This window comes from Tenebrio molitor, chromosome 1 (assembly GCF_963966145.1).
Source record: "Tenebrio molitor chromosome 1, icTenMoli1.1, whole genome shotgun sequence".
In the NCBI taxonomy this organism is placed as follows: domain Eukaryota; kingdom Metazoa; phylum Arthropoda; class Insecta; order Coleoptera; family Tenebrionidae; genus Tenebrio; species Tenebrio molitor.
Window position 1 is genome coordinate 33,682,681 of NC_091046.1, and position 26,835 is coordinate 33,709,515.

Sequence of the window (26,835 nt, forward strand, 5' to 3'; positions counted from 1 at the left end):
ATGCTTCTCGGTTACTTTCTTAATTTGCTACATCACCCATATAATTTATTAATACCTAAGAAACGAAAGACGTAAATATTTATAAGTAGAGATCTCCGATATTTAGCTAACCGTGGGCATCCATAAACGCGTGCCGACGATGTTGTATAATGTAAGAAAGTGTGGTCTGAAGATTTATTGAGAGTGATCCGTTTCTCCTAACTTCCTGTATTCGTTAAATCCCTAGTCCGGACCTAATGCTGATATCATCAAATCTGACTCTCGCCTAAGTTCTTGGGTTATTAGCAAGATTAGATCGCGAAACGTTATTTCACAAGTTATATTCCAGACGATTTTCAGTTCCATCAAGATTTTGTTAAGTATAAAAATTTTACTTACTGGTGCTAGTCCAGGACATTCGTATACAGTATAATCTCCTTCTTCATTTTCCTCATCGCTGTCCGCCTCTGAAACCGAACCGTGTCTCTCTCCTGCAGCCGCTCTACTGTAAAAATGCATAAATTATAAATTAAATACCTACACTAAACTTGAACCGTGAAAACGTCTTATTATATTGATTCTCAATCTCAATTTCTCAATCTAGTCAAATCATATGCAATGAAAATTAAAGAAAGAAGCTATAATTCTCAATGAACATATTCATTCAGTAAAATTTCTTTGTGAAATCAATAGAAATATGTACTTTCAGGTTTGTTATTTTGGTGCATTATTAGCATTATTTGATTTTACGTCTTTTGGATGTAAATTTGAGTTAGGTACTTCTTTAGAAGTTATGGACAATAGATTGACGTATAAATTCAATTTAAAGTTTATTCAACTTTTAACATAGGCGTTATAAACTTTGTAACACTCTTTTGTTAGTTTTATCAATTTTAATGTTTTTCAAATGTTTAAAATACACTAACTCAATTTTTATGTAAAATGTATAAACATGAAAAATAATAATTAATGAAATTTCCAAGACACACCAAACCATTTATAAACTGTTGAACAAATAACAGTTAGTAAAAAGTCTGGTGTATATTGGCATTGGGAATTTAATTAATTATTTTTATTTTTGTTAGAGATCTGAACCAGGTTCCGATATGTAATATACAGGATGTTACGTAAATCTACTTCTAAACAAAAAACCTTCCTTTTAATGGTATTTGGAAATAGTAAGCGGATAACATATTTCTTAAAATCACTAATTAATTTAGTCTAATGGAACTGATAAATCTTAAATCATTATTCAGTATAAATTGTTGCAAAACATGGCAACAAGCCGTATAATTTTTTATGTGCATTATGTTTTAAATAGTTATTTTTATATTAAGTGCGTGAAGAGAGTGTTTTTTGTGCATGAAAAGGTCTTTTACGCCGAGACGAAGGTCGAGGCAGTATAAGCCTTTGAATGCACAAAAACATCTTCACGCACGAAATATAAACAATATTTTTTCTATAATTGATTCAAAAAATTGAAATTAAAAATTCAAATTTTTGAAGGAACTCTGAAGTTTCAATGCAGTGACCATGTTGCTAGGTAACTAATAAAATACAGTGCGTGAAGTGAAACACAGAAATAGTCGTGTGCGTGAAATCGCATTTCACACACTGTTTTGTATGGTTTCTATGGTTTCGATCTTACTAACAATGCAAAAAGAAATACACGTTAGAAAATGACCCACTTCAGGCACCGATAACTATGCGTGAATTTCAATTTTTTGAATCAATAATAGAAAAATATATTTTTTATACAGATGTCCCAGAACTGGCTCCCCAGAGAAAACAGGCATGTGCCGACAACAAAAGAGACTCTAAATTGAGTAAAATAAATTTTCTGCTAGCTCAAATTACCGAGTTATAAAGTTTTTAATTTCACCAATCCCAGAAGCTCGTCCTCAGGTATTACTAAAAAATCCGATCGGTTGCTAAACAACAACAAAAAATTTCTGATATCGCACAAATCAATAAAATGTTTGGGCAACTGGGATTATGACGTTTTTCGATATAAAAATTCGTTGACGTTTATCTATCATCAACATCAAGACTTGACAATTGCAAAAGATAGTAACTTCGAAATAAAACAATAAAAATGACGATTCTAAAAAGAACCATTTATTTAAATAGGTAATAATGTTAAAGCAGATGTTCGGAAATGACCACCATTCATTTGTATGCACAATTGTGCTCTACGTAACAAACTTCTTGTAGCAGCGTTAGTTATCATTTCTTCAGTAACGAAACAAAAGCCTCCTGAATTCGAACTCTCAGATCAGCCTCTGAATTTATGGGCCGCCGATAAATGATAGATTTCAAATGATTCAGATTCAGACCTGGCAGGCCAATGATGCGGTCCTCCTCGACCGATCCAACGCTGTGGATATTGGTTATCCAACATTTCCCGAACGTTTCTGCTAAAATGTGGTGGAGCACCATCATGTTGGAACCAGTCATTTCTGCGATAAGCAAGAGGTACAATTTCAAGTAAATCAGGTAGCTCCGTGCCAATGAGCATATCTTGCCCCCGTTAATCTTGCGGGGAATTCAAACCGTCCAATCTAGAGCGGAAGATTCGGAATTTTACAAATGGAAAGATCCACCACACTTATACTTGCCAAACGATCGCTCAATAGCCCAGTCCACAAATTAACAGAAAACCTATGTTGAAAACCTCTGGGAAATAATTCTCTTGGATTTTCCTATGCCCAGATATGAAGGTTGGGATAATTGGAACAACCTTCCCGGCAAAATAGCGACTCATCAGAAAACAGGATCCGTGACAAGAAGTGTGGATCAGCATCGTTTTGGTTTATTAGGTAACCATAGACAAAATTCTCGCCTAATTGGATAAATCCTCTGGCAGAAGATGTACCCGTGTATAGTGGTACGGATGCCTCCCTTAGTATCATGGATGCCTCCTATTATCAGCCAGAACTCTCTGCACCGAACTCTTGGATAAACCCATTTCACGAGAAACTGTTCGAATACTCCGAGTGCCGTCTTCCTCAAAGACATTCAATACGGCTTCCTCGTGTTCGACAGTCCTTACATTTCTTGGAGCACCCCCAACTTCTCTTCGAACTGGCTGCATCTGACCCGTTTCTTGACTTCGAGCGATTAATTTCAGGATTGCTTTATGATCCGGATGACTTTGTCTTTGTGGAAATTGTTCACGGTATAACCTTACTGCTTCACGTACATTGTTCCCACATCGTGCAAAAGTAAGAATCATATCTACGTACTCAGAGGAAGGATACATGCTAAATGATACACTTGAATTTAATATCGCAGCGAAAATGTATAACAAATGTTAAACTGACGTAAACTACTCTAATAAATGTAGTGGACCAAATCTAATGGTCAGAATTATAGAAGTTTACGGATAAAAAAGAAACCTAGGCAACGCAAAATTGCGATTATTTCACCTTAATGGTGCTCAACTCTGATTGGTCAACTTCAGAATGTCTTTTCTCCGTTATCATTTGAGATAAGACTTTTTTTCTTCAAAATACACGTTAATATATTCGCCCTAAGGCTCCCTTTTTTCTCTGGGGAGCCAGTTCTTGGACACTCTGTATAAAAAGTCCAAAACTAATTGACTAACCCCCAATTTCATAATCAGCCTAAAGTTACTTTAACATTAAAGTTCACCATTTACCAATGAAACATATTGTTGCAACAATTCATTAAAGTCACGTTAAGATAAAGTCGACTTTAAGTTTATTATGAAACTGGCCCTTAAGTATTTGTTTTTTTAAGTAGGTATTTTTTTCTACTTTTGTGTGGAATTGAAAGTGTCTGGAAGTCAGCAAGTATCTACATAATTTTTTACATTCTCAAAATGTATCAATAAAAAACGAGCCATAACAGTGTAGTGTGTAGTTAGTCGACATTTTGATACTTTTATATACAGGTGTCCCAGAACTCGCGGATCAAATTGAAACTGTATATTCCTTGATGGTAATGAAGGTAAAAAACGTTTAGAAAAATATTCAGGGTGCAACAGCTTTTTAGTTATGAATTAATCAAATTGACCAATAGAGCTCGATCTAATTTTCCCTTTATGAGAAAATTGAGTACCTTCTCTCAATTGCCAAGCAACGTATAATTCGACGAATAATAAAAATTATTTTCAATATTTATCTGATCAACTTGTCGAAACAGACGTCAAAAGTGACAACTACTTTTGAAATAACCAAAAATGGGATAATTGCGCCAAAGGCAGGTGAACAATTGTATAGAATCTAAATCAGGGAACGCAAGAAATTTCTTCTTCTGGCAATGAATGAAATTTAATATGGTTTGTTATTAGTGAAAATTTCCAGAGCAATTGTAACCTTGAAGGGTATAGGAAATTGACGGGAGGGATATGATGAATTGAACCTTTGTTGATGGAAGGTAAAATGGCGACGTTGCGTCAAGTGAGTAATGGATATTACTACCTTAGAAATCTTAGTAAAAAGTGAAATATGCAGGGCCTGTGAAGTGAATCGGGATCACAAGAAATTTATCCTGACTCCTGTGCATACACTCTGCATCTGCAACGTATTAGCGCAGCTACACGAGCGGGACTCGTCATCGTCGAAATGAAAGAAAAGACTTTTAGGAACATTCTTGACATTGCAAAAAAAGCTGGAGTTACACGTAGGTTTTGAACAATAGATCAAGCATAGTGGCAGTTCTGAAAGAAAGAAGACAAAACTGGATTGAACTAACCTATTTATTTTAGCATCATTATTAGTAAAAATTTAAGATCAAATTTTATAACTAAACGATGTAGAATGCAACAAATGAAATAAGAAACATGCAAAATAAAAAGAATAATTTATAACAAGTGTTCAAAATGACCACCTTTCAACTGAAGGAATAGGCGAGCTCGTTTTATTAAATTTTCCCTTGCCAGTCTAAGCACATTAGGAATACCTAACAGTAGCCAGTGTTTCGTGAATTTGGTCATTTAGTTCTTCTAAAATATTGATAGGTTCGCGGTAAATATAGTTATTTAAATATACTTCTTCTACCTTCGTCATCAAAAGACTGAAGAACAGCATCTTCAGTCTCTGCTCTGGCGTTCTAACTTCTCGCGGGGGACCACCAATTTCTTGTCAGGTAGGCACCAAGCACCCAGTGTCTCGAGCACTGTACACCAACCGTAGAAATACGTTATAATTTGGATGTGGCAAACGTCGTGAAAAACGTACTGCATATTCTCTTGCATCCTCACGTGCATTGCGCCGGCAGTCTCCATAAATTATGGGCATTTCGGCATACTCTGCAGCTGTATACATGATTTCAATACGAAGTTTGACAATTTTGAATCAAATTATAACTTGACGTTGTCAAAATCTTCACAGTTGCCCAAACATTTACTTGAAATTCTATACCATTCTTACTAGAATTATGTTGCTAGGCAATTCAAACCTTTGGTTAAATTTACGTGAAATTCAAATTAACAGCGTCCTTCTGATTGGTCAACTTTAAATATTCATTACAAAAAATCGATTATACCCTGTACTTTTTTTTAAACGCTATTGCTTTCAGTTATCACCAAGGAAAACGCAGTGTAAATTTGATCCGCGAGTTCTGGGACACCCTGTATGTATATTTAAACACATTAGAGATTTATTATTTACTTAAGTTTATTTTATAACCAATTAGGTAAAAGCAAGCAGTAGCTTATTTTCGCCATTCATTTCACGTAGTTTTGCAACATTTTCTATTTAAAATTTTATACCAGAAAAACCACCAAAAAATTATGTAGAATGAGAACGAGAAGATTCCGTACTTACTTATAGAGTGTATGAGAACCAAACAAGAAATATTTCAATTAAATTTCTAATTGGTAATTGAACTTTCAAGTTGCACAAATGTTTACAGCAATGTTCCCGCGTTTGGTAACTTGAAAATCAGATTATGAAACAGTTAATTGAACATTTTTGTATAATTGGGCATAATGCAGAAAACAACATTACATAATTTGCATACAATGTCGCTGTCCCACATAGGACATCAGTTATTTAAGATGACAAGTTCTGTACTTCATTACAATCGAATTTACCGCACAACAGATTGCTTTCAAAGGAAGACCAATGGGAGCTGTTTACATCAGATGTTGATGAGGTCTGTAAATTGAGTTGTCATGGTAGGGAAGTGTCTATACCTAATATACCTACAACTCTGTGCACCTTACACCGAAAATTCAAACATGTAATGACGGCTGGTGAGCTGGCTTAAAATTTTGAAAATTAGTTTTTTACATTATCTGAAACGCAATTAAAAAAATGCAGTAAAAAAAATGAAATCTCCTGAATTATTAAAATATTTTGAAAAATCAACATAATTACCTTGCAAATAACAAGTGTTCAATTGAAATGTTCATCAAGTTGGCTTTGACTTTATTTTTTAAAAGACAACAACATCGTAAATTAAGTTGGTTAGACAAAAATAGCGACAAAGATCAAAGCCAATTTGAAGAACTTTTCAATTAAACACGTGTTAGTTATAGAGACGATTATAAGTGATATACCTACTGATAGGAATGAGAAAATACGTTTCATTTTTTTCTATTATCCATATGCAGAACAAAGAAAAGGTTTGGATAGACTCAAACTGATTTCTTTCACATTTTATCTCTTATAAACAATATTCTGTTGTTGTTTGTTAACATTTTCTTGTAAATAAACGACTTATTTCTTATTAACAAATCTGGTAAAATGTTTAATGATAGCATGGTTTGTCTAAACAAAAATCTGTTCAAATGCTTTCTACAAACGCATGTCTGGCAGAATATGTTACACTTAGTTAGGTCATGACAAAGCACTCACTACGATCTTGGACCCGTTGCGAAAATAACTTTCTGTCATATATGTCTTTTGTAATTGTAATTGTATTTTGTAATATTGTGAATTTAAATAAAACTGACAATGAAATTTTATTTCATAAGATTTTCACGTTTAAGCCCTGGTTTTTTGATTGAAAAATCTAATCTTTACATATTCACCTACATCTACAGCTACATCTATTTATGTGGTAAACTAAATTTGCTTTGCAACGTGAAAATTTTAATTAATTACCTTAGGAACACGAACACAGTTCGACAGTACCTAATAAAATAAATAAAATACCTATGTCAGTACAAGGGACTTACCGCCCGGCAAGAAATGTGTACGGATATGAGTGAACTCTATATCAGATGATTAAAGATTAAGAGAGAATGTTAAACTTGGCAGAGAATTTTGAGAACACGTACCAGGCATTTGATACTTCAGAACTGTTTTAACTTTTAACCTAGGAAAACGCTGAGTTAGTTAACGATTTGGGTTTTCTACGAGAAGTGAGCCACAGTGAAATTTCTAGCAGAATTGTGGTTTTTCTGCAGGTAACTTAAAAAAAGTTTTGCAGAAATAAATGATAAATGTTTCTAATATCGTAGGTGGCTGTGCGCCTTACATAGGTGCGCCGCCACGCCAACTAGATGTGAGAAACATTTATAATAACCCTGTATTTTATGAAACATTTGTTACGGTAAATGCAATTTGGCTTCGCTAAAAATGGCCCAATTTACACACGAACGAGTTGAATACAACGTTTTTTTCTTCCATGAGCCCCTTAAAGGCTCCAAATCACTTAAAATCTTTAAAATTAGCTTGACGTTTCGTTTTGACAAGTTGTGACATTTATTAAAATCCGTTCACATAGAAGAAAATTCTCAAATTCTGACAGTGTCGAACTAAAAACATAATTACCGGCGTCTCGCCTCCACATTTTGACTTTGTTGTGTTTTTATATTGCGCTCTGTGTTAATGTTAAGGAATTTCCTCACGATATGACATGAGTATAATAATATACCTTTTTGAATTTCAACTACCAATGTGTTCCCTGTATTATATTAATTATGTGAATTTGGAAAAGCTATATCTAAAAGATATGCTTGTTTTTGTTGTTTATTTAAAATAATAATGTCTGGTCTGTTATGCCGAATATGATAATGTGTGTATTTAGTAATAAATGTAAATATTGCAGAAATTTGAAACTAATTTACCTTAATACTTAATAATAAAGTCAAATTTGACACTGGCAGTTCGAACAATTTTGATTTTGTTATTTTGACATAGCCCCGATACCAACATTTAAAAAAATTAAAATAGCCTACTCTGGTCGAAAACAAAAAAGCCTGTTTCACAATGAAGCAGGTTCTTTGTAACAAATAGAGAACCAAAAGTCTTGAAAAAAAAAACTATTTTGTAATACAAATCGAAAAATGCAAAGGAAAACAAACAAACATAAACACGTGGTCAAACTCCCGAAGCGAGGTTAAAACGAATGAGATGCCGGATGCCGTCAAGTAATTTTTGTGGATGTACATCAGGCTTTCGAAAATCTGCGCACGTTTTGAATAAGCCAATTGGAAGCTGCTATTTAAAATACGCGGGCAATAGGGGGCGGTTTTATTACTATATCTGTTGGTTGGCCCAAGTATAGATTTGAAAAATCCCTACCACCGTTTTCGCGTGGTAAATTAAATCTTTCAATACTTAGCAGATTTGGGGTGATGTTTCCTAAATTTGGTATTATAATAAAATTTATTTACTATTATTGTATTTACGTTATTTTGACAATTAATGACGGATTAACGGTTGACATTTATTCGAGTTTTAGGCATTAAGTGTTCCCCCACTAGAATAAAACCCAAAAAAACACTCAATAAACCCCACGGAGCTTATAGACCTTGGGTTCTATTCGAACACTCAACATTTCTGGGTTGATTTACGAGTTTACGTCACGAGTTACTTCCCCCTCCCCCAATTTTCAACGAGGCAACCTACTATACAAATTACTCAGTTCTACCAACCTTGCTCATTCTACGGCGTGATCAAGAAGGACTGTTTAAGTTGGTAACACTGAATTGTATTTTAAATCGTATAACAGGAGTAACTTTCGATTGTTGATGGCTTGTCGTTGTTAATGCTATACCTACATCAGATATTTGTCAAATAAACCAACAAAACATATCCGGTTGCAGTGTTATAAATAAACGAATTAAAAAATTTTCTTAATTGTACTGCCAACTTAAACAGTCCTTCTTGATCACCCGGTATAACAAGTAATGCAATAATATTCTGTAACAGTTCTAGAATGTGAGTCATTCCGTATCTAAAGCCACTATCAGAATCAGAATATTATATGTATTCTAAAACAGCGTACAAAAATTTTTTTCCAACGTCAAGTCTGAAAATGACATTTCCATCACTCAATTTAGAGATGAAAGTAGGCGTTTGCATCACATGTGAGGAAAGTAAATCACTTCCCTCACTAGTGGGGAAAGTAAAAAAAAATTTTGATCATACATACATATACATTTGTAAGAATTCTTTATTAACAATTAGCAAAGATACTTAACTTTTTTATCAGTATTATAGAAATTAAATGTACAATTTTTTACACGAATTAAAACTCCAAATGTTCCTGATTTTTTTTTTCTAAATAACGTGTCGGTACAGAGCTTGACGTTGACGCCAAACTAGCACTTCTTACTACTTGTCTCCATATCAGTAACGGATTGTATTCCTTTCCGTAGCGTGCTCGAGATTTTATAGGTAATAATTCCAAAGATACCTAGTTCGCTGCTTCTTTAATTTCTGTATTTGGTAAATTTACAACACTATCTTCTACTTCCATCACTATTTGTTTAGTAAATTCTGATTAATTTTCACGTTTTGGTAAAAACACGACTTGACATTCATTAATTAAATTTTATTGTTTACTGTGAGCATGGAAACGTGATTTTAAAATTTTACTTCTATGTTGATTTGTATAAAATAATAAATTGATAATACCTATGCAAGATAAACCGAAAGCTCTTGACGTTGGAAAAAATAGTATGTTATATACGTGAGGAAAGGTCCATTGCTAAACTTGAATGATTAGATCAACTCGCTATCGCTCGTGATCCAATTGTCATTCTCGTTTAGCAATGCATCCCTTTCCTCACTTATATAACAATATACTATTTTACGTGATTATGTTGAAAAGTAAATTTAGAAGGGTTGTCCTAATTCTTCTAATTCGACATTAAAGACAATAAATAATAATAACCTCCTCCCCTTCCCTCGTGTGAATATGATTTTTTATTCTGGACATTGAAATATTTTAATCTTTAGAAAAATTAATTCATATTTTTCATATAAAGAACAACTATAATTTGGGGTTAATATGTAATAAATAATACTTTTGTGAGGAAATAATGTATTATTTTTTATTTATAAATATATCTACCTAAGAATTTTTTTACTGCAACTGGAATTGAAGCAACGATAAGTTCCATTTAGGAAATTGCATTTTTTATAGTTGCTTGAAGTTATTGTCATTTCGTTTTTCTTCTCTGTCCATCGCCAGTTTCGAAATTGACAACTTGCGTCACAATGTGGCAAAACTTTTCTTGTGAAGTTCGCACTTATTTAGAGATAGCAATCTTTCTCGAATAAATCAGAATTGCTACAAGATTATTTAATTTGTTCAGTGCCGCAAACTTTTAACTATTGATTTGATTTCTACTTAACGAATTTAGTTCTTTAGAAGTATAATTTAACTTACGTAATTAATTAAATTCGAATACAAAGACGAAACTGTGATACCCCCAGGACTGTTTAAATTAATTTATACAATATAATACAATACAAACCTCTCCATCGCTATGATTTGCTGTTTCTGGTGCTGATAGTGATACATTTGTGCAGACTGTGCCAGTCGTCTGTCGCCGGATGGTGATGCATCTTTATTAGGTCCTGTGACTCCGTAAGCAGGATATTCTACATCTGACGCATTCTTCACGTGCTTCTGCAAACTGAAATTAAGTTTATGATTTACGTTAAATTTAAAATAGTGTTTTAAACGTATCATTTCCTCGTCTTTGGACATCGATAAACGGAGGAAATTCAGAATCAATCGGTGGAAAATTACTAGCTACTTCTGCGAGTGATATCCTTTCCGCTCTATCATTATCTGATTTATGTCTTCTCAAGAAAATGAAACAAGAACTGTATCTTAACGTTGATCAATAGTACTTGTGCCGTGATACATTTATATTGCTAGTTAAAATTCAGTGAACAATTAAATGATTGCTCGTGACAAGTAAAACTGAAATTGGCATAGGTTCGACAACCCTACAATAATTGTAAATACTAAATTGGAATATGTACATGAATGTGTACAGTCTGTTGCACTTAAGACGAAGACAGACTTATATTTTCGTTATCCGTAATCGTAGAACTTCATGAGATGCATCTTTTCAGGTACTTAATTCAACCGTAAATTGAAACCCAGCCAACTAGGATCTCACAATATTTCGCGCTTCGCATTAAAGGTATCCAAAGAAGTTATCAGAACAGAACAGTAATTAACTATTTTTATTATAAGAAATGATCACACAATCATAATACGAAATTTGCGTGGAGTCCAGAGGTGAAAATTGAATTCTGAACAACTTTTTCTGATAACTTCTTTCGATATCTCCAACGCGAAGCAAGATAATGAGCACTGACCCTATTCGCGAGATCACATTTGGCTGGATTTACAACTCACAGTTGAGTTAAGAACTGAAAAAATACATCTTATGAAGTTCTAGGACTGTGCGAAAATTCAAATATGTACTCCTACAGATTCTGAAAATAACACACTTTATCTTATATGCGACACACTGTATGTGTATACCAAGTGGTTGTAAGAGGAAACGTTACAATGTTTTACAATGGTTTCAATAATTTCAAGGAAACGTCCTTAACAACCATTTACAAACAGCGAAATTTTCTTGGTTGTAAATTTTATGTTTCTCAATGTCTTTGTCGGCACAATAATCTTTAACAAAGGGTTCATGAGAAAAAACGTTCGAATGAAACACTTGTTCGACATTTTGGAAATTCCAATTAAAAAATTAGGGAATAATTAAATAAATGAATTTGATGTTAGCAGATTTCAAATTGAGAGAAACATCAAATTAATGTTCACTAGATTAAGTGACTTTTTAGTATTTTTTATCTCAAATGTTTAGTCAAAGAGCGAAAACCGCAAATTAGAATCAAAACGCTTCGTCGTAGAAAATGACAAAAATCGTTTGTACTTGTTAGAAAAGTAACAAAACAAAGTACTCGTAGAAACGAAAAAAAGTAATAGGAGTAGCAGATTAACAGAGTTGCAGGTACATACATGGCATTGTAAAGGTCAAACTCTAGTATGTATTTATGTAAAAGCGTTTCAAGTCCAATTTAAATTTTCAAATAATGTACAGTCGTTAACCAAAATAAAATAGGACAAACTGTTACCTTAGACAGTTTCACAATTCAAAAATTTGTGTAGTGTAACTGACGCGTATGTGTCTCAGATTACAACTTGATTTGACTTGACGATTGATTTACAAAAAGTTAGGTTGTGTTTTTTCACTTGTCATCTCGTCACTGTCACTTTGTTCAAATGAATGATTCTGAGTTTTTGAAATATTGTCGAATGATGACACTTATCAGAATTGTTTTTTTATTTTTGACACTTTTGTTTCCTAAGAGATGGGTTTCGCAAAAATATCGAATCACACAATCGAAATTTACTTTGTCCTATTTTATTTTGGTCAACGACTGTACATTTGTTCAATTTTTTTTTTGTACAGAGTCAGCAATTCAGAGTAATTTTCAGGTTTCTAACCAAACAACAAATTACATACATTCGCAATGGCCCTAACAAACATTAAATTGTAAACATTCAAAATTATGATGGAAAGCAAAAACGGTTAAGTACATAAAAAAATTCAAGAAATATCGAAAAGCTGTCGTGTTGCTAATGTAACCAGTTTATGAATTAACAAAGCCGATTTTGGTCAAGTATGGGGTAAGAAAATGGGCTGGTCGAGAATAATCAAGAAGGAAACGAAACCACTACAGAGAGAAACTCAGGATTTGATCTTCAAAGTAGCTGAAGGTATATTGGGTGATTCTAAATGATTGTGGCCAAGTATGACAACTATGTACGAAAATTTATGTGGCAACTGTGTGGATGAGGTAGAGTTGTCATTTGTATGACATTTCATAAGGGTGCATTTGATTTTTTTGATATCATTACACATTGATTTGACAGTTTTCAAAATTGCGCGACTATGAACTGTCAAAGAAATATCAACTCTACCCTACCCACACAGTTGCCACAATCATTTTGAATCACCCAATACGTTCAATACTGACAGCAGTAATGTTCGTGTCCACGTGTTGTAAAATTACAAAGTAAATTATTTCTCTAATTCTTCTACTTTATTTGTAGTCAAGATTTAATTTTACTGTCATTTTTAGTGCTTTTTTAAAACCTTTCACTTAATTTGTTTTAAATTATTTGTCGCAGAGTACTATCGCGGCCAAAATACTTTGGTCGTCACTTTTTGACACTTCAAATGTAAATCAAGTATTAATGTCAATATACATGACAATTTCAAATTATTCTTGTCAAAAATATGGCACCTTCAGTTTTGGATAAATCGTCTTACTTGCTTCTGAAGGTTGTCTAAACCGCGACCATGTTGATCTTTTGCTTTTGAATCCTGCCTCCGCAGCTGGGATTTACCCCACCCGTATGACACTGATAGATTAAAATAATTTTGACAGTAGTAAAAAATAAGGTTAAACATCCTAAAGTTTGCTTTACAATTGAATGTCATTTATGTCACATTGACGACCAAAGTATTTTGGCCGCGATAGTATGTTATTTTCTTGGAACTTAACTATTGGCGAAACGCGATCTTTTCTAAAATATGTAGTTTTCAAAACATTTTCATTCATTATTCGTTCCTTGGAGCCCTCGCCGTCAGAGAGCTCCGCCAGTGTTCATCGCTCTCAAGTAGCTGCGGTTCGGCGCTGAGCACAAAATGAAGCACGCCACCCATTGATGGGAATATGCATCGTTGTCGCTGACAAAACAACTGTCAGGTGAAAAGATTTCCCTATATTATATACAAGGTGTTTTTGAAATTTTAACCACGAGCTACTGGCTTCATGTAGAACTCGGAAAAAATATTTAAAAAACTCTAAAATGACCTTTATTTTGAGCTACAATTTTTTTTAATTGCTTTTAGTCTTCTACGTTGTTCCACAACCTCGTAGGTAAAATTTCGGCACATTTTAAAAATACACCCTTCTACATGAAGCCAGTGGCTCGTGGTTAAAATTTCTGCACAACTTTCAAAAACACAATATATAACATAATTTCCAGGCTTGAGCGAGAAGTATAGCGTGGGGTCAGTTTAAAGTTGGATTTATAAACTTTTCCGCAGCCGCAGCAGTTGTTGTTGACGCAACAATAAGAAGATAAAAGATGCGTATTGGGTACTGTCATTTATAGAATTCGGTATCAGCAACGGTTGCAGTTTGCCAGCCGCATCTGTGCCGTTGGATATAATCAATTTTTATCTTCTGTGGCAACCGCTGCGGATTCAGTAACCCTTGACCAATCAGGTGTACCTAAGCAATTGAAATTGAACTCGTAAATGGTAAAACAGGTGTTGGTTGTTGACAGCATAATAAACATACGTATATAACCTCAATATCTGATTTTTATATCCCTCCTGGCCTCATGTGTTGATATTTTAAATAACTTCTTAATTTTTTTGAGTTTTCCTTTGTCTATTAATTGGCCTGGTTCTATACCTTCTTCGACGATTCATTTTTAGTATTATGTACATAAGAACGCAGTAACAACCCAAAAGTTCCCAAAAGCATTTTTTTCGTCAATCATTGTAAAATAAAGAGATATTAAAGTGTATCAACAAAGAAATATAGGTTATACAGCGTGAATTTGAAATACTTCACAATCTTAAAACCCCAGGATCTTCAGACAAATTGTGAAAATCACGTGCACTCAGTTTTGCACTATAGATCCGCATAAGGACAGAAAAGCCATGTACAGTTCAAGCACAAAAGTTAAGTACGCCGCTGATATCACGTTAGGACGAACAGTAAGATTTAAAAAGTTATCGAGTAAAAAAGGTGCAAAAAGTTTTGTTAGGTGGGTGCTAGTACCGCGTGCAGATTAGTTGTTGAATTTAAAATGTTTAACCACATTTTCGGTTTATTCACTTCCTGAAGATCCTGGGGTTTTAAGATTGTGACGTATTTCGAATTCACCCTGTATAATGTGTTGACAGGTGATATACCGGCGGGAAGAAGTTTATAAATTGGAATCCTTGCCACCACTGCTGCGGCTATAGGTACCGCAACCGCCACAGAAACAAACGCAACTGCTGCGACTGGGGAAGAGTTTATAAATCTATCTTAACAGGATCACATAGTTCACACCTCACGTTCTCTTCATGCTGTTCATGTTCATAAATTTATTTATTTATTCAGTTTATTATCTATTAGTCGAAATTTAATTCTCAGGCCGCAAGTGAAATTTCTTTCGCTCAAAATACGTCCACTAAAAATCACTTATTAAATTCACTCATTTATTTATACATTTTGTTGAGACCAAACACCAACAGACACAGTTATTTGTTAAATGAAATTTAGTGAAGTGTTTACTATAGTAAATTCATTTTTGTAATGACGAACTAGAGTTACTAAATTTAGTAACTTTTGTCTTTTTACAGCGAATTTAGGCTTTTAAAAAGTTAGGTTATGTGTCACGTCAATTGCTTCTACAATTTTGTACTTTTTCATTACGTTTCCATTTTCTCCATGAGTAATTTCTTTTATTTTGTTGAAAGCCTTTATAATGTACTGCTTCGTCTGCTTACTTATTGATGCTCTAATCTGTTACAATAATATGACAATTGAAATCGTTGCCAACTGTCAAATTTTTATTTATTTTGTAAAAATATCTAACAAAAAAAAAGTTCCAGCCAGTTCGTCATTACAAAAATGAATTTACTATAAGTACAAATGTTAGTTGTAGCCGATTAGAATAATTATGGTGCACGCCAATGATCCTGCACTCGTACAGCTGCTGTTCTACCAGAGCGACCTTCTTTAGCAGGATAATACCATGTTATGATGTTTATTCGCTGCTCAATATTGAAATTCATAATTTTAAATTGACAGTGACATTGACAACTGTTAAAAATAGTGACAATTGCACAAAATATTCAATTCCATGTTGCCATTTATTTAAATATACTTTATCTACTTTGAGTTACAAATAGGCTCATTATTATACCGAAAACAGTTTAATAATGAAGCATATTATTAAACTGTTTTTGGTAACTTTTAGCTTTAGTTATATTGGTTTATTGGTAACATCAGTCGTTTAACGTCAGGCGTCAAGGTAACGAATGAACCTATGAGGTAACAGCCCTTTCACAATGGCGTTAACGTTACGTCGATGTTAAAACGTTAATGTTAACGTTACATCTAATTACATGTATTTCAGTACTTTGTATAAATTATTTCCGTTCGCTAATGTTAGAATGTAACGTTAAGAAGCCAGAACATTTCTAGAACTAACGTTAACGCTAACAATATCATGCAACATTAATTTTCATCATAACGTCATTGTGAACGGTCCACAATGAAATACATGTAATTTTGAATTTCTAGATCTAACGTTAACATTAACGTTTTAACATCGACGTAACGTTAACGCCATTGTGTATGGGCCTTAAATTTAGTAAATATAACCTTACATTTTTGTGAAAAATGTCTATTACCAACCCACGCGAAAGTCCCTAGTCTAATATGAAAACTTGAGCAGCCGAAATCTCAGGAATTAGTAAAGGAAAGTAGATAAATAGATAAAATAATATATTATAGTATTTTTGATCCTTAAATTTTTTGTAAAAACAGCGACATCTCCTTGGCAATGTTAAGAAAAGTGACTCCAATTTTCGTAGCCACTTTGTAGTGAAAAGTAGTGAAAACCACTTTTAGAATTTTTTTATTATTTTAGGAAATTAAATAACAATAAATGTCTGTTAGGACTGTAACCCCTGTTATGTTTTGTTGCGTTGCGTTGTTATGAATTACGATAGAAACGTTTGGTGCCGGACGTCTTAACTTCCATTTTGTTTATACAAATTTTACATCTTCTATCTACTACCTACTTCTACAAAATTAAGGGTGGAGGGTGAGCACCCGTCCCTTCATGAGTAGGTACAGTTGGATGCAACAGAAATTTAACAGTGTCAAAATGCCTCGCCAGTGTTTTGATTTAAATTAAACATCAGTTCACCGAAGTAATATTTCAAAAACATAACCTACCAATGAAAAATAGTTACAATCACAACAATTTATGTTGTTATCAATGCATGAACTTAACATACAGGGTGTCCCAAAAATGGCGTACTAACGGTGCACTACGGTGTAGAAGAGACTACCGCAAACGTCAGAAAAATGTTAAAAAAATTCTATTGGACTTATTTGCTGATTTGGCGGTTTTTGAAAGTGGCTCTTAACAGATAAATTATTTCAAAATATATGTATTAAATTGTCATGACAGCTACCTCTAATCGTAAATATTATCATAAAGTACAAGATTACTCACTACCAATATCTAATCCTGCATAATAGAGAATTTAGAAGCTTTGGAAATCGAAAAAAATATTTTAAATCCACTACGGTAACATTGCATGGTGATGTTGTACGAGTACATCTTTGTTTACATTGTATTACCGTTAATAATAATAATAATAAAAATTGATTTTTTTTGTCTGAAATTTTATTTCCATATTTTTTTCGTGTACATTTAAACATCCTCGATACGGTAGTAAGTAGTTAGTACGCCATTTTTGGGACACCCTGTATTGTTTAAATACACTAAATCAGTAATTCATGCACTTTATAATTTATATTTTAGAAACATGTTTGTATTTAATCGTATGTTAGTGTATGTTATTATGAATACAAACAACTCTGTTGTTTCACTGAAAATAATAAAACATGTTTTGTTTAACAATTAAAAAGGATTGAAATTTGCACCCCTTAAAGAATTTGACGCTTCAATTATCCAGGGTTATGTTTTAGTTAGTAGCAGCGGTTTATATTACAATTATCAATATTTAGCAAGTATCGTTTCAATTGCATATTTTTGGTCCGACATTAATTACATTAAAAACGTATTTCGTTATATGTACGTAAAGTCCATTCAAAAATCAAAAAACCACCACCTGTTTCTTTAGGTTGGTAAAATTTAAAAAACCCTAGGTAGATATTATTTCATACTATGTTGGTAACTATAAATTATGACATTTATTTGATTCAAAATTAAATTCAATTGCTTTGAATTTCGTTCAGATTGTTTTATTAGCAGCACGTTTCATTTATTTATTGATTCTTATTATTTTTACTTAAACATTGCCCAGAAAAACAAGACATTTAATAAACATTTAACCTCAAAATTACAAGTCTCACCAAATTTTACACTAGACAGCGTTGCCGATAGTAATTGTCGAGGAAAATGCGACGTTGGTGGTTTTTTGATTTTTGAATGGACTTTAGTTACATATGTACGTATATGTATTTTATTGAATACTATAATAAAACTGACGAATCAGTAATAGTTATTTGTGTATCAAGGCCAAAAAGTCCGAGTCTTAGTTTTCAGGCCGAGGCGGGCAGCCTGCACGAACTACAAAGCAAAAGACATCATTGGAAAAATTACAAATTTATCTTGTATCTACCTTTTTCAAATAGATAAATTTATTAATACATATTAACAATTTTTTTATAGTATTTGTTATCACTTATCAGCTTCTCAACAAAACTAGAAATTTACTATTTGCAATACAATTACTTATTTACATAGACGATTATCGGTTTTGTCGGTTTCGTTGACGTTGCTAACTTACTAAATACACCAACAGATGGTGCCACGGTCAGCGTCCGAAAAAGTGCGTCCGAAAAAGAGTTATTTTTCGTCCGCTTGTGAGTACGTTAAATTATCGTTTTCATTAAGGGTGCCTGAAATAGTTATTTGTGTATCAAGGGCCAAAAAGTACATCTTTGTCGTCCGAGTATGGGTTTTGAAAACAGGCGAGGACAAAAAGCTCCTTTTGGCCAAGATGCACACAACGTTTTTCGTGTTCATTTAGGCAAAAATTTTGAAAAACATGAATCAATTGTAAATTTTGAGTTTTGAGGTTATCTTTGACAGATGTCAAGTTATGTCAGGTCAGGTCAGGTCATATAAACTGAAAAATTTATAAATTTAGTTATGTATACAGGCTGTTTGATAAAAAACGCCTCAACCCATAACTTTTTTATTTATTATCCGATTTCAATGAACAAAAAAAACGAAGATATGGTTTTTCATGCGCTACGAAGCAGCCATAAAATATTTTTTTTGGCATTATTTTCAGTAGCTTACGATAGTCAACTTTTTTTTTTAATGGACACATGTAGTTTTTAGGCTCACTCTGATAAAGTTTTTTTTTCTGAATCTAACGATGTATTAAAAATTATCGTTTGGTCCATAGCTGACTGAAAAAAAAATAAAACAATTTTTAATTGTGGTTCAGTTTAGTATGAAATTTTCAAGTGTGCCGTGAAAAACAATTGGAATACAAATAGCAAGAAATGTCAAGTGTGAGTTTGAAAATTTTCAGGTGCAATCTTGAAGATTTTTATTATTATTTTCTTGGAAAACATAAATAATAATAATTTTTTTTTAAGGCAGAATATAGCCTAAGGGAGTCCGTTTCGGCTCAGGGACACGAGGATCGCGGGTTCGATTCCGACCCAGGGCGAAATTTAAAACAATTTAAAAAAAAGGCCATATTCTGTCTCGTGATTCGGAAGTCACGTTGAGCCATTGGTCCCGGTCTATTGAGTTGGTCATCATGCCCCTCATAGATTTGTAAACCAGTCCTAGACTGTGTAACAAATTTTATAATTATTATTTTTTCTATTAACTTTTTGTTTTTGACTAATTACGATTTTTATTACACTCGAACATAAAATACATAATAGTGAAATGACTGCTATCCTGCATGACTGACAATGTTATTTTATACTTAAAATAAAAAAAGTTTAAAAAAGCAGATGAAAACTTCTAAGCTGACGTTTAGATGATAATGATAACTTTCAATACATCATTAGATCCAGAAACAAAACCTTACCAGACCAAGCCTAAAAAACTGCATGTGTCCAGTTTAAAAAAAAGTTGACTATCGTTAGCTATTGAAGATAACGCCAAAAAAAAAAACCATTTTATGGCTGTTTTGTAGCGCTTGAAAAACCATATCTTTGATTTTTTTGTTCATTGAAATCGGGTAATAAATAACAAAGTTATGGGTTGAGGCGTTTTTCATCAAACAGCCTGTATACCACTTTTCATGTTATGTATCTCGGGAAACGAACGCGAAAAAGAATATTTTACTTTTTTAGTGGGTAACATCAATTACACAATTTTTACCACTTTTTAAGGTGAACCGGACAGAAATAAATATGTAAAATAAGGCAAACTTCATTTTTTTGAATTTAATTTGCAGTTTTACATCAATTCTATACATACTGATAAAATTACTGGAGAAATACAGAAATACCATGATTTTAATAAACCAGAAATGTTCTGATTTGAACTTTGATTTTTGTAAAAATATAAAAAATGTTTTGATCTTGTTTAAATCGCTTAATAGCACAGAAGTTTATGGGAATAATGTCAAAACCAGCAGTAACATGTGCAAATAAACTGTTTAAATACGGATGAGCTTGAGATATTTTAATTGCTGAGTGAAACGCAAGATTAATTAATCAAATCAAATATGTATCGAACGAAATATCCTGGGTAGTTATATCTTGTAAAATAAGTTTCTTAGTTACTTTATTGAATGATAAATTACCAGAAGGGTTTTTCGTATCCCACCTCCACCCGGCGGCACGGCAATTTTGCCGGAGTACATACACTATTACGGATATTACTATCAAGTAATAGTGCAGTGCTTATCAACATAATTACCGGCGACTCGCCTCCGCATTTTGACTTTGTTGTGTATTATGTTCTGTGTCAATGTTAAGGAACTTCCTCACGATGTGACATGAGTATAATAATATACCTTTTTGAATTTCAACTACCAATGTGTTATCTAAATCCAGAATTTTTAAATTTTTAAAAAGAGATTGCGGTACTATTCCCGTTGCTGAAATTACCTACAAGTGGTAAAATCTCATAGCAACGGAGAGCTCTAAATATTTATTAATTTTTGTGTTATATGTCTGTGTTATATTATGTAAATTTGGAACAGCTATATCTAAAAGATATGCTTGCTTTTGTTGTTTATTTAAAATTATAATGTCTGGTCTGTTATGCTTAATATGAATGTCAGTTAAAATTGTTCTATCAAAATATAACTTGTAACTGTCATTTTCCAAACAACTTTCTGGTGTATAACTATAATGTGGTTGTGTATTCTTTAATAAATTGAATTTAACAGCTAAATTCATGTGTATAATTTTAGCGAATATATCGTGACGTTTTTTATATTCGCTTTGAGCCAAAACGGTGCAAGAAGAAATGATGTGTTCAATTGTTTCCCCTTCAGTTCCGCAAATCCTACATTTATCAATTATCGATTGTAAACCGCATATGTGTTTTTTATAATTTCTTGTATTTATAACACGATCTTGTATTGCAAATATAAAACCCTCCGTCTCAGGGTGAATATTTGATTTCTTAAGCCATGCATGAGAGGCCTGAATATTAACTTCTGGTTGTTCCAGTTCTTTAAAGTATCTCCCATGTAAAGACTCCAGAAGGGTTATTATTAATAAAAATGAAATAATGGAATTCGTCCTAATCTTAGGTATTTGTATTTTTAAAGAAACATTCTAGTCTAATGGTAAGATAGGATAGTATTTTATTCTTTTTGAAGATTTTCTTAACCTTTTGTACAATATTATACAATATTATTAATATTTATGAAGTAGGTACAGTCGGTGGACAAATAAAACTGGGACAAAAATGACAATCACATAAGTCAAAATGTACAAATTTGCATCGTTTAATTACGGCTTTATCACAAATAGGTTAACTTTGGTATGACATATTATATAGACACTGACAAATATATTGACAATTGAATGGTCTGATTTACACAGATTAAATTTTAAGTGTCCCAGTTTTATTTGTCCACCGACCGTACATAATATTTTTCTTTTACAATTACAATACAATTTACAATACAAAAATTTCCGATAATAACGCGGAATCGGGAAAATTCCCCCGAATGCTTGCAGCCTTGAATGGCATAATATCCAATTTTTTTCAAACAAATAGAACTACAATTAATCTTGTTATAAGCAATTGGGTGCATCCGCGAAAAAAATATTTTAGCAGTTCTTAATCAGTGTTTGACGTTTATTAACTGAGTTAGCAAAGATACGAAAAATCTGACACTGTCAAAATCATAGCCGCCCCTTATCTAAGTAATAAAAAAAATATTTTTTATTTTTATTTATCTAAGTAATTATTGATCGCACCGTACCATTATTTATTTTTCAATATTGTACCGCCACTGTTTTTAAAACGATGTTGAAAACATTATATTTTCACTGTTATAATTTCAAGAAAATTGAATTTAAAGAATTCGAGGAGTCGATTGTGAATGCACTATACGGATAACGAATCACGGATCAGCTGTTTAAATCTGCTTTTACACAAGTGGTGCGTTCTCAATCGACTCTACAACGCCAATTTCGACGCCAAAAAAAAAACATCCTTTACAACGTATTTCATATAATTCGATTTTCATGAGTAACTAGGTGTAATAAATCACGTTTTGACAAAAAATATTTCGGACATCCCTGATTTTTTTTAAATTTCCCCCTTTTCACACATTTGTGGAAAAGTTCTCCAGCGATTGTGTTAGTGAGGGGTGTCTAAAACCACAATTTATAATTTTTAATTAATCTAGTTCTCATTGTGAAATGTAGTATTTTGAAATAATGTACCTTTTTACGAGGGGGCTGAGTACGGAAAATGAGCAAGTCGAAGAATTTTTGTAGTAGACAGTGGCAGCGGTTACTGCAATTACATTGACAGGAGTTAATGAGGTATTAGTTTCATTTTATATAAAAAAAATCTTCAGATTTCATGTACACATGATCACATTGAAGTTTTTTGATATTTGACACAGTTTAAAAAGGTTTAAGGACATTTAACCTGGTGCAAATATAGCGTTTGTAACAAAAAACCATAATTGTCTGTTAAGTATAATATCGGGTGTGTCAAAAAGGACGGACAGGCATTTTAGTAGTATAGCATTTTGTACCCAAAACTGTTCTGCAGCTTTTAATTTAAGAAAATTTCAGAAAGTGAAAATGAAAAAGGCAGCAACGCAATAGGTAATTAAAAACCATCGTATGTAGTTGTCATGGTTACATTTTTTTTCTCTCAGCCGTTGGTCAAAACGCCTAATAACATTTACACTGGGATGCCTTCCGTTAGGAAAACACATTTTCTGCGACACCAAGAGCTAAATACACATTAAAACATTCATCTGCGGTAAAACTCATTTTGAAAACAATTTCAAAACTGTCACAACTTCATTTCATTTATTTTATACTCTATTTTTTACCTTGGTGAGTGGTCTTTAGGAAATTTTCAGCCGTCAAGTTGAATTTAGGGATTTTTGAAAGTTCCCATGGAAAAGTGCGTCGGTAGTTGTTAAAAAATATTCAGTATTACAATAACGTACTTACAGAGGCGCCGCAAAGTCTTTCTATTAATTAAATTTATTGCACATCATGATTCACATGCACCGAGACATAACCTCAAATGTGTTTAGTTGTAACTTCCAAAAGCTCTTGCGCGTTAACGAAAGGCCAAAATCAAAAAAAAAAAATTCTTCATGTCCCCTTCTTTGGTGTCCGTCCTTTTTGACACACCCGATATAGGTCTAGGTACCTGAATATTCTGAATTCAGAGCATGGTAGGGAAGAACCCAGTGGAGCTCGAAAAATACTTAGAAAAAAAAAATTAATAAAAATGTAAAAAGATATAAGCACTTTAATTTTGTTCAATACATAGCAGCCTTCATATCCACAGTGACAAAATACTATTCTAGCTACGTTGCCGTTTCATTTTTAAGAAAAATTACAGAAAATTAAGATTTTTTTACTCCAAAGTAAAACTATTCTCCAAAAAAGTGTTTTTCTCCCTACCGGTTAGAAATGTAGGCTGTGGATACCTCATTTGAGGTGAGAAAATTCAACTTTCTCGCTAAGGTAAGAAAGTTAATCATGAAATGTTTATGGTAAAACTGTACCAAAATACAAATGTCAAAAGTGTCAAAAGTGAAATAAGTTATTGATAAATGAAAGCCAATTCAATGAAGTAAGTTGGTAGGTCAATCATATAATCTGGAAAATAAACAGATAAGCTAGGTAGGTAGATTACTTTACCTTGTTTATATCAAATTTTCGAACAAACCTCAAATCTTCAAATGCGATGACAAGTTAATTAAACAAATAACGCAGCCTACTATTCAATTCTCAAAATTTTCGTTTTAATCACGAATATAACCATCTTTTTTGACTTTTTTCAACAAAGTTGTGCCGGTAGGGAAAAAAATTGTATTCAAACCTTGTTAAGAAAGTGTCCTTGCAGACCTTAGGCACTTACAAACCTCGTCTACGACTCGGTTTATAATCTTTGCCTGCGGTCTGCAAGAAACCACTTTCTTACCTTGGTTTGAAATATACTATTTTTCACTACTAGTCCCAGAAGGCGTCATTATTTACTCCTAAACCGAACCCAGAAGTAGAATTTCTCTCCTACTGGTTAATAATAATAACAACCGTCACCCAGCAATGAAAGATTGTCGCTTATTTCATTGGTAGACGATTTTCATAGCAACCGTTTAGAAATGACAACTCGGATCCGTCTCATCCGACAAAATAATTTTATTAATAATTATTATCAAAAAGGGTTTTAACGTATCTAGTAGTGGAAAAAATTGTATATAAACCACGGTCGGTAGAGAAGTCCCTTATAGCCTTCGCGCGCCGAGGGATGTAATCTTGGCGCTCTGGCTATAATCGTGAACTTCTCCACCTTGGTGTATAATATACTATTACGTTATTATTTTCCACCATAAATAACAATAAACACTGAACTTTTCAGCCTGTATTTGAAGAAAACGTACTTCAAAGAGTGCACCTTCAGACCAATGTATCTTTGTGGGAGGGAGTCCCGATTTTCTTTTTTTTTATTTCCATATTTGGACTACTGAAGTGATCCCCTACAACGCTCTGAATTCGGAATTCGCGAATTTTGAGACACCTGTAGTTTAGGAAAAAATGTTATCTAATTTTATATATTTATTTTATCTTACAACCGAAGAGTTTTCGTCTAAATTTACGATTTTTTTTAAATTTTATTATATTGAAATTCCACTATCACTGTTTTCATCTTTAAAAATCGATATCTCGGGAATCATCAGACTAAAGGTCGTACATCGACATGAGTAGATCAAAATTTAAGAATTTATCCAAAACTGAAAAAAAAAGGCGATAACGTCATTGTGCGGAAGCCAAAAGAGGAAGAAAAATTACAATTATGTATTGGGAAAAAAATTAACCTGTCCATGTTCTTTTCGAAAAGCTCAACAGGAAAGAACATATTTCTGTTATTCCGCACTTATGGTGTCCAATGTTATGTATGCTACTTATAAAATGTATTATGTATTAATTAATTGTTATTGTATTTAAAAATAGAACCATGACAGTGTAGAACAGAAAAAGTATAACAAAATGCATGTCTGCTTTTTATAAATCTTACAATTAAATACATATTTGGTGCGATTTTGTTTTAAAATTTTCCAATATTGCTACATAACAAGGTTGTAGTTGCTATGATATGAAGCTGTTGATTGGTTGGATCTATGCAAAAGCAATGTTGTTCAATAACAATATTGCTAAATTTTGAAACAGAATCGCACTAATTATCTATTCACTTTGATTGTGACCACAACGAAAAACATAGTAGGCGATGTTTAGCTGTGTGCTGCATACATTTTACACTAAATATTTGTGTGGTGTGAACATGATGTGAAAATGTCAGAATTGTCAAAACTTGACCATGGTAGTAAAGCAATGATTTTTTTGTATTTATCAATATTAATAACGGAAATCAATATTTGAAGTAGGAGAAACTGAAAACGTCTGTCTGATTCTGTGATCACGTCTGTTGAAAAGTGGAGTTATATCCAGGTACAGATTATTTAACGTAAAAACTTCGAAATCACCTCATGCAATTCTCGATATTAATGAATAACGAAGGAAATGGTAATTTGGCAGTAAGACAAACGCGAAAAATGCCTGATATAAAGGTAATCAGAATTAGCATTGATTAATACAAATATTTTCAGATAAAAACTAATCAGACAGAAAGTTCAAAAAAATTATTTACGTGGGATGAAAAGGCAGAAGATATCAAACTACAACACTTACTGGCCAAAATGTACAACAAAAAAGCACAAATAGAGTTAACTTTATTGGTGATGTTCGTTTTTGTGAGTTGTTTTCCCGTTGGCTTCAATAAATGTCTCGAAACAAGTCAATATTAACCGTTTGGTCCCAACTTTGAGAAGACGACGTGGCATTTTCTTTTTGCATTGTAAAATTTTGTACCAAAACTCAATTTTATAGATATGCGCACAGTGTACGTCGAAAAACGTTTGCGCAAGTCGTTCTCCGTTCTGTCTTCTGTGAGCGTGACGTTTCTGTCAAAATGGAGCCTCCGAGAGTTGCCAACTGCGACTGGATTTAGTGTTATCTAAAATTCCCTATCAATAACCTAGCAACTGAAAAGTTACTACGGAGTGGTCACAATCAAAATGAATAGATTATAGAAAAAAACATAAATCGAGCAACCCATGACTATCATGATTATACT

General features: G+C 32.9%; 1 protein-coding gene and 1 long non-coding RNA gene across 3 annotated transcripts in view; one reads left to right on the forward strand and one right to left on the reverse strand.

The window, feature by feature from the left end:
• The window catches only part of LOC138126044 (uncharacterized), a 68,573-nt gene that overhangs the window by 1,456 nt on the left and 40,282 nt on the right, over positions 1 to 26,835 (reverse strand). Inside the window, exons 4-5 of one of the 2 annotated variants that reach the window (XM_069041729.1) lie at positions 10,664 to 10,825; positions 379 to 484 (exon numbers count right to left, since the gene is read on the reverse strand). In XM_069041729.1, coding sequence (XP_068897830.1) covers positions 379 to 484; positions 10,664 to 10,825 — 268 coding nt within the window. The remainder of the gene's footprint in view (positions 1 to 378; positions 485 to 10,663; positions 10,826 to 26,835) is intronic. The other variant, XM_069041734.1, reaches the window with a different exon arrangement.
• On the forward strand, positions 4,146 to 4,849 carry LOC138126108 (uncharacterized). Its single transcript, XR_011157634.1, has 2 exons — positions 4,146 to 4,403; positions 4,458 to 4,849. It is a non-coding gene; the product is annotated as an uncharacterized lncRNA (long non-coding RNA).